At 33.8% G+C, this 14,189-nt stretch overlaps 1 protein-coding gene and 1 pseudogene across 1 annotated transcript; one reads left to right on the plus strand and one right to left on the minus strand.

Annotated features, from left to right (window-relative positions):
* Positions 1-6,460: 6,460 nt before the first annotated feature.
* On the plus strand, positions 6,461-7,903 carry LOC123198041 (annotated as a pseudogene).
* A 4,050-nt stretch (positions 7,904-11,953) lies between these two features.
* On the minus strand, positions 11,954-13,725 carry LOC123197980 (UDP-glycosyltransferase 88A1-like). Its single transcript, XM_044612530.1, has 2 exons — positions 12,941-13,725; positions 11,954-12,862 (listed from the first exon to the last, which is right to left on the minus strand). Exons 1-2 carry the CDS (start codon positions 13,629-13,631, stop codon positions 12,108-12,110), a joined length of 1,446 nt encoding a protein of 481 aa, XP_044468465.1. The 5' UTR covers positions 13,632-13,725; the 3' UTR covers positions 11,954-12,107.
* Between the last annotated feature and the right edge of the window lie 464 nt (positions 13,726-14,189).

A 14,189-nucleotide genomic window follows, 5' to 3' on the forward strand; every position in this document is an offset into this window, starting at 1 on the left:
TAATTTTTTGGTCGAGCTCGGGATATCAGCAAGTAACCATAATCGCTCGTCCTGAAAAACAGTCAAAACATCATCAAATAAATGATATAATTGAAAAGACAGATCAATCAATGACAATTTAAAAATAAAGTTAACCTGAACTTCCGGGGAAGGTGTTCGGGGAGAACCCTCGATCGATGCAACAGAAGGACTAATCGATGCGTCCTCGGGGCGACTACCCTAACATATTAGTAATAATAACTTAATTAGTGATATTTCATATATAACAATACTATAATATAATAATGACATTTAACAATAAATATAAATTTCAAACATCATACGGACCTCGTGTGGGTGACGGGATGGTATTGCGGTATCAACGGGGGATGTCGGTGGGATATCCTCGTCCCTCTCCTGTGCGAATGTAATAATAGTTGTCAGAATTATAACACTGTAGACATTTTATATAAGTAATAAATTATAAGTGGTTTTACAACCTGAGCGACGAAGGCTGGATATGTACGCGTGACGATGTCCTCCAAACGAGTCATACGATCCTCTAATCGAGTCATCTGAGAAGAGACATCGTCACGTAATCGGGTCATCTGGGAAGAGATATCGTCACGAAAACTCGATATCTCACGTAAAATCGTAGCACCCCAATGCGCTAAGGTAGCATCAGATGTAGAAATACTGGGTGATACGAATCGGGGACACTGCTCTGTGGCATGATGGGTAGTGCGGTCCTCGACTCCAGGATGCTCCTCCACGCTAGGGTGGGCCTCTAATCCTGGATGGTCTGTCGTCCGTGGGCTCTGAACAACAGGGGAACATATAGGCTGCTCTATAACAGGAGGCTGAATAGGCTCCTGATGTGTCTGTGGAGTCTCTACAGGTATATCTGAAGGTCCCGAGGATGGAGGAGCCTCGTCTCTAGTCGCGGTCAGAACCGAAGAAGATGAGGAAGAATCAGCATCGGGTAAACCGGTGTACTCACGAATCTCAGCGTACCACGGTAAACCCTCCTCGATCGATGATGGCTCAAGAGGGAATGTGACATCCTCCTAATGATGAAGATATATAAGTCAAAATAATTGTAACATATAATGAATTAATCGACTTATTAATTTACTAGTACATACCGGATCACCAGTAAAAATACGACCTATATGAGTCCAAACAGGGACGTCTCGCGTACGCCACCTCAACATCCGTGGGGACGCATAGAGATCGACAAGGTCAATCCAATCGTGTAACGTCTCTAAAGTCTCATATATCCAATACTGTAATATAATCATTTACGAGGTAAATATTAAACAATTTATATTTTTGCCAATTAATATATATAAATAATAATATAAAACTTACCTGAAATGCGAAAGGAAATCCGTAAAGGTCGTATTTACGGATTTCCTGCATCCGTCCGGAACAGACTCTCTCACTCGCCTATGACATAGAATCGTATGTCATCTGCCATACAGCGACGCCCCACGGGTAAGAATTAAACCCGTCCAAATGATCAACTAACTGTAAGTACTCCGTGGACACCTTCTTTCGTCGATCATTGCCCAACAAAACCATGTGTAGAATATACAACAAGGCGAGCTTGACAGCGTCAACATCGTCATCCCCCCATGGCCTCGACAAGAAAACACGCTCGATGTCGTGATACTGCACCTTCGGACAATCACAAAAGTACGTAGATCTGATCCTATGTCCGGAGGAGCGAGGAATATATGAAGAAACATCGGTCCGACGGCTAAACGAAAGCCCTGTCACCAACGCAAACTCAAACGGACTAAACCTCACATCAACCCCACTAACCCTAAACCAAAACTCGTCTCTGGCAAAGGGTGGATGTAACTGTCGGAGTAAAAATGCATGAACCAATATCCCGTAGAATTTGGTTTCGGGTAAACGAAGGAAGGACCCGAAACACGTCCTCTCAAATAGTCGCAGCTGCTGAGGGGTCAATGTAGAAGAAATCTGGGATAATGTCGTACGCTGGGCACGAGATATCGCATCTGCCCGAAAGTGTCTGGACTCGTCAGGAATGCGCAACTCGCTCTCAATCCGTCTTCTTTTGCGAGAAATATCCTGTAACAATCACGTAAAATTTGTTAGATATTCACAAAAATAAATATGTAAACAAATGTATTAGTGAAAAAAACATATAAAGATGAGAAATACCAAATAATTAAAAAGGAAATGACAAAACTTAACAAATAAGAACAGAAATTCGAGTTTTATACGTTCAACTTCTTTAGAATGTTAACAATCGAAAAAGTTATCCTTAAATGACGGAAAATAGAAAAAACGAAACTGAAATTCATACTTTATAGGTTGAAATACCTTGAAGTGACGATAATCAGAAAATTGTTCGAAAATTTTGAAAATACGAATCGATATATCCTAAAATGGTCAAATTTAAAAAACGGATGTGAAATTCAAATTCTATATGTTGAAGTACCTTAAAGTGACGATAATAAAAAATTCGTTCAGAGATCGTGAAAATACGAATCGATATATCCTAAAATGGTTAAATTCGAAAAAACGGAAATGAAATTTGAATTATATACGTTGAAATACCTTAAAGTGACGATAATTGAAAAATCGTTCGGAGATCATGAAAATACGATTCGATATATCCTGAAATGATGAAATTCGAAAAAACGGAGTTGCAATTCGAATTCGATACGTTGAAATACCTCAAAGTGACGATACTCGAAAATTCATTCGAAAATCGTGAAAATATGAATCGATATATCCTAAAATGGTTAAATTCGAAAAAACGGAAATGAAATTCGAATTCTATACGTTGAAATACCTTAAAGTGACGATACTCAGAAAATCATTCAGATATCGTGAAAATACGAATCGATATAACCTAAAATGGTGAAATCCGAAAAAACGAAAATGAAATTCGAATTATATACGTTGAAATACCTTAAAGTGACGATAATTGAAAAATCGTTCGGAGATCATGAAAATACGATTCGATATATCCTGAAATGATGAAATTCGAAAAAACGGAGTTGCAATTCGAATTCGATACGTTGAAATACCTCAAAGTGACGATACTCGAAAATTCATTCGAAAATCGTGAAAATATGAATCGATATATCCTAAAATGGTTAAATTCGAAAAAACGAAAATGAAATTCGAATTCTATACGTTGAAATACCTTAAAGTGACGATACTCAGAAAATCATTCAGATATCGTGAAAATACGAATCGATATAACCTAAAATGGTGAAATCCGAAAAAACGGAACTGAAATTCGAATTCTATACGTTGAAATACCTTAAAGTGACGATAATTGAAAAATCGTTCGGAGATCATGAAAGTACGATTCGATATATCCTGAAATTGTGAAATTCGAAAAAATGGAGTTGCAATTCGAATTCGATACGTTGAAATACCTTAAAGTGACGATACTCAGAAATTCATTCGAAAATCGTGAAAATACGAATCGATATATCCTAAAATGGTTAAATTCGAAAAAACGGAAATGAAATTCAAATTATATACGTTGAAATACCTTAAAGTGACGATAATTAAAAAATCGTTCGGAGATCATGAAAATACGATTCGATATATCCTGAAATGATGAAATTCGAAAAAACGGAGTTGCAATTCGAATTCAATACGTTGAAATACCTCAAAGTGACGATACTCGAAAATTCATTCGGAAATCGTGAAATACGAATCGATATAACCTAAAATGGTGAAATCCGAAAAAACGAAACTGAAATTCGAATTCTATACGTTGAAATACTTTAAAGTGATGATACTTGGAAAATCATTCGAATATCGTGAAAATACGAATCGATATAACCTAAAATGATGAAATCCAAAAAAACGAAACTGAAATTCGAATTCGGAAAAACGAAATTGAAATGACGTCGTTACATCGTAAGTTGTGTCAAAAAACACCAAAATTTGAAAAATCAAATTTGAAATTTGAAAAATACATATAGAAAAACCTAAAACAGAAAAAACGGATATAAATTTCGAAAACTACACGATCAGAAACCGTGGATGAGAAAAATTTCCATTTAACCCCAAATGAAAATTCTTTAATTAAAAAGGTCCAATGTTATATCCAAAATTCTCATAAAACCCCCTTTGTTGTAATGAATCTCATCAAGCTCTCCAAGATTTTAAAAAACCCAATTTACCCCCCAACTAAGCAGGAAAAGCACGCTGCCGTGGGAAATTTCGTTCTGCCGTGGGAAATTCCGTTCCCACGGCAGACTGCCGATCCACATTTCAGCCAATTTCGGCCAATTTTTGGTCGTTTTGACCTCCGATTTTTGCATAAATCAAATCTACACTTTCTATAATATAAAACCCCTCAATCAATTCAACAAAAACAACCAAAAATCCAAACATTTTAAGCAATATTCAAAGCGTAAACCCTAGAATTTCAAACCCAAAATTCTCATTCAAATCTCAATTATATCAACAATAAATTGATCCAAACAAGATTACGGGAGATATACTAACCTTCTTTGCCATTTTCGGTTGCCGGGAAGCTCCAAAATCGACGGAAATGACCTTCGCCGTGGGATTGACGTGGGAGGAGGAAATTTTTGCGATTTTTCGTGGAAAAGAACAGTAAAATCAGAGCTGCCGTGGGAAAATTTGCTTTGTATATAAAGGGGGGCAGGTTCGTAATTTCGCTTTTCCCACGACAACGTGCGAAATTTCAAAAAAACCCGACGTGGGCTAAGGATTTCCCCGACACCCCAATGTTTTAAAAAAGCCAGTTTACCCCCCACAACCCATTGTTCATTAAACTGCCGTGGGAGAATTCGTCCTGCCGTGGGAAATTCCGTTCCCACGGCAGACTGCCGTTCCATTCGGCAGCCAATTTCGGCCAATTTTTGGTCGTTTCGATCTCCGATTTTCACATAAATCAATTCTACATATTGTATAACATAAAACCCCTCAATCAATTCAACAAAAACAACCAAAAATTGAAACATTTTAAGCATTATTCAAACCGTAAACCCTAAAATTTCAAACCCAAAATTCTCAATCAAATCGCAATAATATGAGCAATAACTTGATCCAAACAAGATTACGGGAGATGTAATAACATTATTTTCTATTTTCGGTTGCCGAAAAGCAAGAAAATTGGCGGAAATGACGTTCGCCGTGGGATTGCCGTGGGATGTGGAAAAAATTCGAATTTTCTTTGAATTACACAGTGAAAATTTGCTGTGTTTATATATGGGGGCAGTTTCGTCATTTCACAAAACATGGGCATTTTTGCTTAAACCTGAATTTTTTGGGCAATTTCGCTTAGACCCCTTTAATTTTGCCTAGTTTTTAAAATTTCCCTTATAATAAACTTCCATTTACGGTCAAAGGTCTTCTTCTCTCCAATTTTTTAAAATTTAAATATTTATTTATTTATTAATTTTTAAAATAAATATTAAAATTAAAATAATTATTTAATAAAAATATATAAAAAAAATTTAATCACATTTTTCCATAACAAAGCACGTCAATGCATCAACTACTAGCCAAAAAAGATACCGATGGAAGGTTTATTGTCATCTAATAGTCAGAAAGTTGTTTTATTAAAAATAGGGGAATTGAAATTTTTTTCTTTTTTTTTTTAACCATGTATATGAATATATCACACATATCAAAATGTAAATAAAAATGTTATAATAATATTTTATTTTTTAAAATATCTCCTTAATATAACTCATACATATAAAAAAAAATATCGTCTCTTTTTTTCTTTAATTTTTTAATGAAGAAATAATCTCTACGGTATAAAAAAAATATTTTTTTAACAAAAAAATCTAGTATATTTAATTTAAAAATTTTAAATTCACTTAATTTTATCTAATATATATGAAAATCTTGTTTCAAATATTGATATTAAATATCTATATATACTTTCTCTCTATAATGTATTAAAAAAAAAATAATACTACTGTTTTATTTCAGTTTATCAAAATTAAAGATAAAAACAATTTAAATATTTTAATAAATAAAGTAATAAAAATATTTAAAATATAATATAAATATATACGCAAATCTAAATTAAGGTAAAAATTTCTATATCCTTATAAAATATCACAGAAGTCTTTCTAGAAGATAATTGGAGTCATATAAACGAACTTCCGTGTGAGAAGCAGGAGACTTTGATTGAGTGTCTTCACCGCAACGCAAAGTACAAATCCTGATATTTTAACCGACTTCCAAAGCAAATCCGTATATTTTATGTTTTACAGTTAAACTAATATAAAGCTAAATTATATTTTAACTGAGTTTTAATTACAATTCGTCACATTTAAATTAACCTTTTTTATTGGAATTAATTTCAAATTAAGTCTTGTTTAAGCTTAGTGTGAATCCTGATGGATCAGCTCGACAAACTCTATTTAAGCAGAGTTGATTTAGAAACGAGCAAACATAGGCATCCTAGTATTGTTCTTGAAACAAGAGATTACTAGTAATAATATGGAAGGTGCCATTGTTTTGTATCCTTGTCCTGGAAGTGGTCACCTAGTCTCCATGGTTGAGCTAGGCAAACTCATACTTTCCAACCACCCTTCTTTCTCAATCTCCGTTATTATCCCCACTGCACCGTTCGAAGCCGCCGCAACTCAAGACTATATAGCGGCTATCTCCGCCACCATACCCTCCATCACCTTCTACTACCTCCCACCCGTCGCTCTCCCTCAAAATGCTTTCTATTCTGCAAAGGATTTCCCAGCCGTTGTTTGCCAGCTTAGTCAACTCAATAACCCTAATCTCCATGAAACCCTGTTGGCCATTTCCAATCGCTCAAAAATCAAAGCCTTTGTTATTGATCTCTTTTGCAACGCTTCGTTCCAAGTCTCATCGAGTCTCAATATCGCAACCTACTATTACTTTACCTCTGGAGCAAACAACTTGTCCTATTTCATTTACTTCCCAAAGATTCATAGAAGCTTAACCAAGAACTTGAAAGATCTAGACGATATGAACATAGATGTCCCTGGCTCACCATCCATTCGAGCAAAAGACATGCCAGAATTCATGCTTGATCGTGAGAAGTATGTGCATCAGTGCATCGTGGATACTGCCCACAACATGACAAAATCTTCAGGGCTCATCGTAAACTCGTTTGAATTGCTTGAAGAAAGGGCTTGCAGGGCATTGGCCAATAAAGAATGCGCACTAGGCGACTCCACGCCACCTGTGTATTTCATAGGCCCATTGGTGAGTGAAAAGGAGGAAGGAAGTAAAGAAAATCCCGAGTGTCTGAGTTGGCTAGGCCTTCAACCGAGTCAAAGCGTACTGTTTTTATGCTTTGGAAGCATGGGGGTGTTTTATACAGTGCAGTTAAAAGAAATTGTAGATGGATTAGAGAGAAGTGGAGTCAAGTTTTTGTGGGTGGTTCGTACTCCACCACCAAATGATGAAACAGTTCAGAAATTAGCAGAAACTGATCCAAGCATTGAATCGTTTCCTACCAGAAGGGTTTTCAGAGAGAACAAAAGATAGAGGATGTTTAGTGAAATCATGGGCTCCACAGAAGGCTATACTCAGTCACGACTCAGTAGGTGGTTTCGTCACTCATTGTGGCTGGAACTCAATTCTGGAAGCAGTGTGTGCTGGGGTGCCAACGTTGGCTTGGCCTCAGTATGCAGAGCAAAAGATGAATAGAACTTTCTTGGTGGAGGAAATGAAGATTGCTTTGCCAGTGGACGCGTCAGAGGAGGGGCTGGTGAGTGCAATCGAGTTAGAGAAACGAGTGAGTGAGTTGATGGAGTCGGATAAGGGAAAAGCCGTGAGAGAGCGGGTTAAAGCAATGAGAGACAGAGCTGCGTTGGCCATGAAGGAAGGTGGGTCATCTCGTATTGCCTTGGCCAAATTGGCCGACTCATTTGATGGCACCCACTTGAAATGAGTTCCATTTAATGCTGATATATTGATAAACGAAATTAAATAAATGAATCCGTTTAGTGTCGTTTTCAGATATATGGATTATTATATTATTTCAATTCAAATCAATTTGATCAGTTATTATAAATACATTCAAATTTAAATTAGTTTTAAATTTAACTCAATTCAAATTAAATTTACCCTTAATTTTGATAGATTAGTGATCATTAGAAAATAATCATATTAAGTTTGATTTCTTAATCAACTTATTTGTTCATTTGATAATATTTTTCACCCTATAGCAACTTTCTAATAACATTATATATCAATTCAAATAATTTTCAACTAAGTATTATAAGTATAATTTGAATTTGAACTTGAACTAGTTTAAAACTTGATTCAGTTTGAATCAAATCAACCTGCTTTAAGAACCTTTGGATAATTATTTTACAAACATGAATGGGAATTTTAGATCTGTCTTTTTCATAGTTACTTCTATGACTTCTTAACACTGAGTCTATCTTCTATGTATACAAATATTATTAATGCCAAACACCCAAACGATATTGTGGAATTAATATATACATTAACATTCTCAGCCTCATCTTCATTGCGCCTTTGCTCATCATTTCAAGCCCCGTTTAGGTCTCCATTGGAACCATTCTATTCCTTGTCGTTGCCAAGTTCTTGTTGGTTTACGGGTGACAACAAGATTAGGTGGGCGAACGTGGAACGGTGTTGCGATGATGGTGTGTTGTTGGGGAGAGACTAGCTGCTGAAAATGGGTGGAGTTTTGAGCTTCGATGGCAAGGTAAGGAAGTAAGAAAATGAAAAAGAAAAAAGAAAAGATTTTTTATTTTAATTTTTTAAAAATTTTAGAAAATAAAAATGATTATTATATCTTTAAACATTTCACTTTTCGCCAAAGAAATTAGATTTTAAATAACAATATATATATATATATATATATATATATATATATTATTTATATATGTTTTTAATCAAACCCTAATTGGAAAATGTTGATTACTTGAAAACACTTTTTATTTATATAAAAATATTTGATACTTACAATGTTAGAAAAATACCGTGAATTGAATCTATTAGTATTTTCATAATTGTAAATGTGTTTCTAATTATTTATTATTCAGCATTACTTCATTGTTGTTTTCTAAACGAATATAAATTGATTTCTTTTGTTTGAATCTTGAGGAGCCCATTATATCCTACTTCTGAGAATACTTTGTCAAATTTGAGTTTAGATTTAAGTTTGACTCTTTCAAACTAAGTTGAACTTAAATTGAACTTGGACCCTCCTTTACTCGAAAATATTATTTCATAATTTATCCTTAAAATTTGAATGTTGATATGTACAAGGTCATCACTCATATACTTGTATTTGCATATTTAGTTGGTTTTGTGTGATTGGGATTGAAATCAATTGTTGATATGCCACGATTTAAAGTTCTTTTATGTTTGTTGCCAAAAGACTTATTCTCACCCAAGGTTTCGTCTATTGCTAAGTAATCTTTATTAACTTTTAAAAATCTAAATACCTATTTATCATTCGACTTCGATTAAAATTTTTAATTAATAATAAAGGTAAAAACATCATTTAACTAGTAATATTATAAGAAATAAAATTTTATCTAATTTTCTCACCTTAGTTTTAAAAACTAATAATTTTCCTCCAACCTAAATTTTAAAAACTAACATTTTCCCCCTAGAGTTTCCTTCTTGTACCTTCCTTCTTCGACGACCGTTCTCCAACTGACCTCCCATACTTTCTTCTTTGTTGACACTCCCTCCCATCTTGAACAAAGATGAATCAAAGATGGCAACACGCAATAGAAGGCAAATTTGTCCCTGGCATCTGCCTATTGCATATATCAACTAACAAATGCAACACTTTGCTTTCTGCCTTTTGTTGCGTGCCGCCAAGATCGATCAAGATCCATTGCATAGATATGTCTATCCAATTCATCTTTTGTCACATGTCAATTTGGCAAAAGGTAGAGATGAATCTACCTTTCGTTGCATGTTGTCTTCTTTGATTTATCTTTGTCTAGGAGGCAGGTAGGAGCGCCAATAAAGAAGAAGATATAAGAGATCGATTAGAAAACAGTTATCAGATAAAAAAGGGAAAAGAATGAAACTCTAACAGGAAAAATATAAGCTTTTAAAGCTTAGGTTATAGAGAAATTATTAGTATTTAAACTAAAACAAAAAAATGAGATAAAATTTTATTTCTTTTAATATTACTTGTTAAATGATTTTTTTACCTTCATAACTAATTAAAAATTTTAACAAAAATTAGATAACATGTGGATATTTAGATTTTCGAAAGTTAACGAGACTTACTTCAACAATTGAATTAAACCTTGGATGGCAATAAGTCTATCGGGGTTTTTCTTTTTCTTTTTTTAATGTAAATGGATTTGACAAGAAAGTCCTTGTTGAACCTTTCTAAGGAGAATATACAGTTTGCTTGCATTTACCCATTACATGATTGATCACCTGTTGGTTGATCCGGTTCAAGTCAATTGAATTGCTTAATTTGCACATAATTTTGGTACTTAGACCACAACAATAAATGATTGTTTTTTTCAAATTAAAGGATCATAAATTTGCGCCAAATCTTAAGAAGATGACAGCATAAATTACTGATATTATGAATGTCTACCATAAAAGATTTTGGTAAAAAAATTATTTATTTTTTTTTAATGTTAATACCTTCCTCAAAGAAATAGAGAATAACAGGGTAAATGACATATTTCCACCCAAGGTTTGACCTTTATGCATTTTTCCATCCCAAATTGACTTAAGTAACATTTTGTAGTCCAAAACCGAGGATAATTAACAAAATTTCACCCAAAATTAAACTATATTGATAAAACAATAGTATTACAAAAGTGAATTTTCTACTTTTATCTCTACTATTTTATTTTTTTAAATTATAATATAACTCTAAATTAACAAAAATATATATATATATATTTGAAATTAACATCCAAATTATATAAAAAGTCCAATTGTCTAGCAAGGGTAAACTATAATTTTTCAATGTATTGGGGGTCTTTTTTGAAAATTTTAGGGGTGATGGAAAATTTAGAAAAAAAGTTTGAGATCTTTTATAAAATTATGAAATATCAACCTACAACTCCCCTCCCAAAATTAAAAAAATAATAATAATTACACCCTAAAAAATTGAACAAATGAATAAATTATGGATGTAAATATTATATTTAAGTATTAGGGCATATACTAATTTAAAAATATACGAGGATTTGAAAAGTTTTCATAAAATGATTTGTGAGTTTTTAAGTTATTTTAAAAGTTAAGTTATTGTGTTTAAAACAATTGAGATTGAGAAAAAATTATTTTTATGATATAATTACAATTTTATTCTTATATCGTTAGTTTTTTAAAACAAAATTTGAATTTAAATAAGAAAGTGTTATGGATGCCAATTAAAGGTGAAAAAGTGTTTTTAGACAAAACCTTACTTGGCAAAATGTTATTTACTCTCTCGGGCATTTGGTTTCTGTATTTAAAGATGGTAATTATCTATTATTTCCTTATTTAGTTTATCAGTAATAAAAGATTACATTAATCTTTTATTACCAATGTTAATGTAGCAGATAATATAAGTGGTAATCTGATTACCACATTCACCTTAGGTATTTAAATATTACCAAGATAATCTTGATTTTATTATAATTATATTATTATTTATTAATTTTTTGAAATAAAAATAAATTTATTTTTAATTAATATGAAAAATAATATAAAAATATTTAAAAATAATTATATTCAAGGGTATTTAAGTAAAATAATTTACTAGTAATTTTTTATTACCTTTAACCAAATATAATAATTATTTATACCTATCAAATTTTATCAAACATAGTAATTATTTATACTCAGTAATCTTTCTAATTTGATAATAAAATATTACCCAAACCAAACGCCCCCTCTATGTAAAAATTATTTTACCATCTTCCTACAAAATACAATCCACACAATTCCTTTCTGAATAATATTTTATATATATAGATATATTTCAAATATATAATTAAATAAATAAATAATACGTTGTCACATGTTTTTTTTTTAATTCAAAATCATAAATGTCTTTTTTATTGTATATTAAAAAATTAAAATTCCGAAGCCATAGAACTCCAAACACCAATACAGAATGAGTTATGTAGCAAGCCATAACGAACTCATTATTTTGGCTTCCATGACTCAAACAATTTGATTAAGGCTACACACGAGGACCCGCCATCATTCTGTGCTGCTTTTGCTTCATCTTTCATGGCCTCGGTCTTTTTCCTAACTGAGTTACCTTTCTTCGAGTTCATCAACTCTCTAACTCGCTTCTCCACTTCACTTGAACTGACAAACCCGTTTTCAGTCGACTCCATCATCGGTAAAGCGATTTTGATTTCTTCTACCAGCAATATCCTGTTGCATCTTTGCTCAGCGTAGAGAGGCCATGCCACCATCGGAACACCAGCACAAACCGCTTCAAGCACCGAGTTCCACCCGCAGTGAGTCACGAATCCACCCACCGATTCATGATTCAAAATCTCCACTTGCGGAGCCCAGGACTTGACGATGAATCCTCTTTCCTTGGTTCGATCCAAGAACCCAGCTGGGAAAATCGAATTGAAATCGGCCTCGTCAAAGTGAGGTGGATTCTTCACCACCCATAAAAACCTTTCGCCACTTCTCTCCAACCCCACAGCGATTTCCTTCAGCTGTTCTACAGAGAACCGGCCTAAGCTTCCAAAGCACAAAAAAACAATACTTTGGCTCGGCTGTCTGTCGAGCCACGTCAAACACTCCGGCTTACTATAACTAACACCAACGCCGTCGCCGCCACCATGGCTTGCATCTGAAACTACACGATTATCTGATACAATCAGTGGCCCGATGCAGTAGAGAGGTGGACACGGAGGAAGGGGGCCATCCGGAGCACCTATTATGAATTGAATGAATATTAGGCCATAATTCTATAAAATTGAAAAATAATATACAACAAAAATAATCAGATTACCTAGCTCGTCTGTCAGTGTTTTAACAGCTCTTGGCTCAAGAGACCCGAAAGTGTTGGCTATAATTCCAGCTGACTTTGGCAACAGAGTTGAGGCATCTAAAAGGAACTGATAGATCTTATCATCACGTTCAAGCATTGGTGTTGGCACGTCTTTGGCCGGTATCGGTGGGATGCCGGGAATATGAAGAAGGGCATCCATATCTTTGAAATTTTTTGTTGTGTTTTTGTGCATCGAGGGAAAGCAAAGCATAAGAGAGAGACAGCCAGCACCAGATGTGAAGAATTCATAAGTAGGGATATTGAGTTTAGCAGTGACAGATAAAGCAGCGTAGCAGAAGAAATCAGGGATAAATGCAAAGATGTTGAAATTGTTGGAGATGGAAAGAAGGGCTTGTTCAAGATTAGGGTTATTAAGGAGTAAGACTTCAAAGGTGAGTGTTTCAGGGATTTTAGCAGAGGAGATGAGTGATTGCGGGAGGGTGATGGTGGGGAGACGGTGGAAGATTATGGAAGGAATTGTAGCAGAAACTTTGTTAATATAAGTAGCGGTGGAGCCGGCGTCGTACGGTGGCTCAAATATGATGATGTGAATGGAAAGAGACGGCCGATGGTTGAGGATGAGCTTAGCTAACTCAACCATGGAGATCAGGTGACCAATTGCTGGTGATGGGTACATAACTATGGCCTCCATGGGACTTGCCGTTGTATGGGCTCTGCACAAGAGATCAAATTTGTCGCTCTTTTAAGTCTGATCGTGTCTTCGTTCGCCAACTGCAAACGGTATCGTTTTGATTTGAAATTGATACAAAATGACAAGTTTGTGATATATCGTGTACGAAAGAGCCATCTTACATCGAATAATGCCAAAGAAAATAGATAAAAAAGAATACATATATATTTTAATAGATGATATTATATAAATTTATTTCAAATACATAAGAATGATTATTTTTATATATATTATTATATAATTAATATTTTTAATTAATAAATAATTTTATAATTATTAAATTAGATAAGGTAGAGATTCGATTTTAATATATTATAGTGGCTCGAAGATTTAATTATTGAAAAAATCTTATGTATATAATGACGTCATATGCCTTGATATGTCAAAAGATTCTTGAATAAACTTTAATTTCTTTGGAGTTTCTTCCCAAAACTTTTTACTCTTTTTTTATTGCCTTGTTTCGCTTTCGTCAACTCCCTTATCCAGTCTTCACCTCTAGACTATTGATTTTGATGTGCT

Source organism: Mangifera indica, chromosome 15 (assembly GCF_011075055.1).
Source record: "Mangifera indica cultivar Alphonso chromosome 15, CATAS_Mindica_2.1, whole genome shotgun sequence".
Lineage (NCBI taxonomy): Eukaryota > Viridiplantae > Streptophyta > Magnoliopsida > Sapindales > Anacardiaceae > Mangifera > Mangifera indica.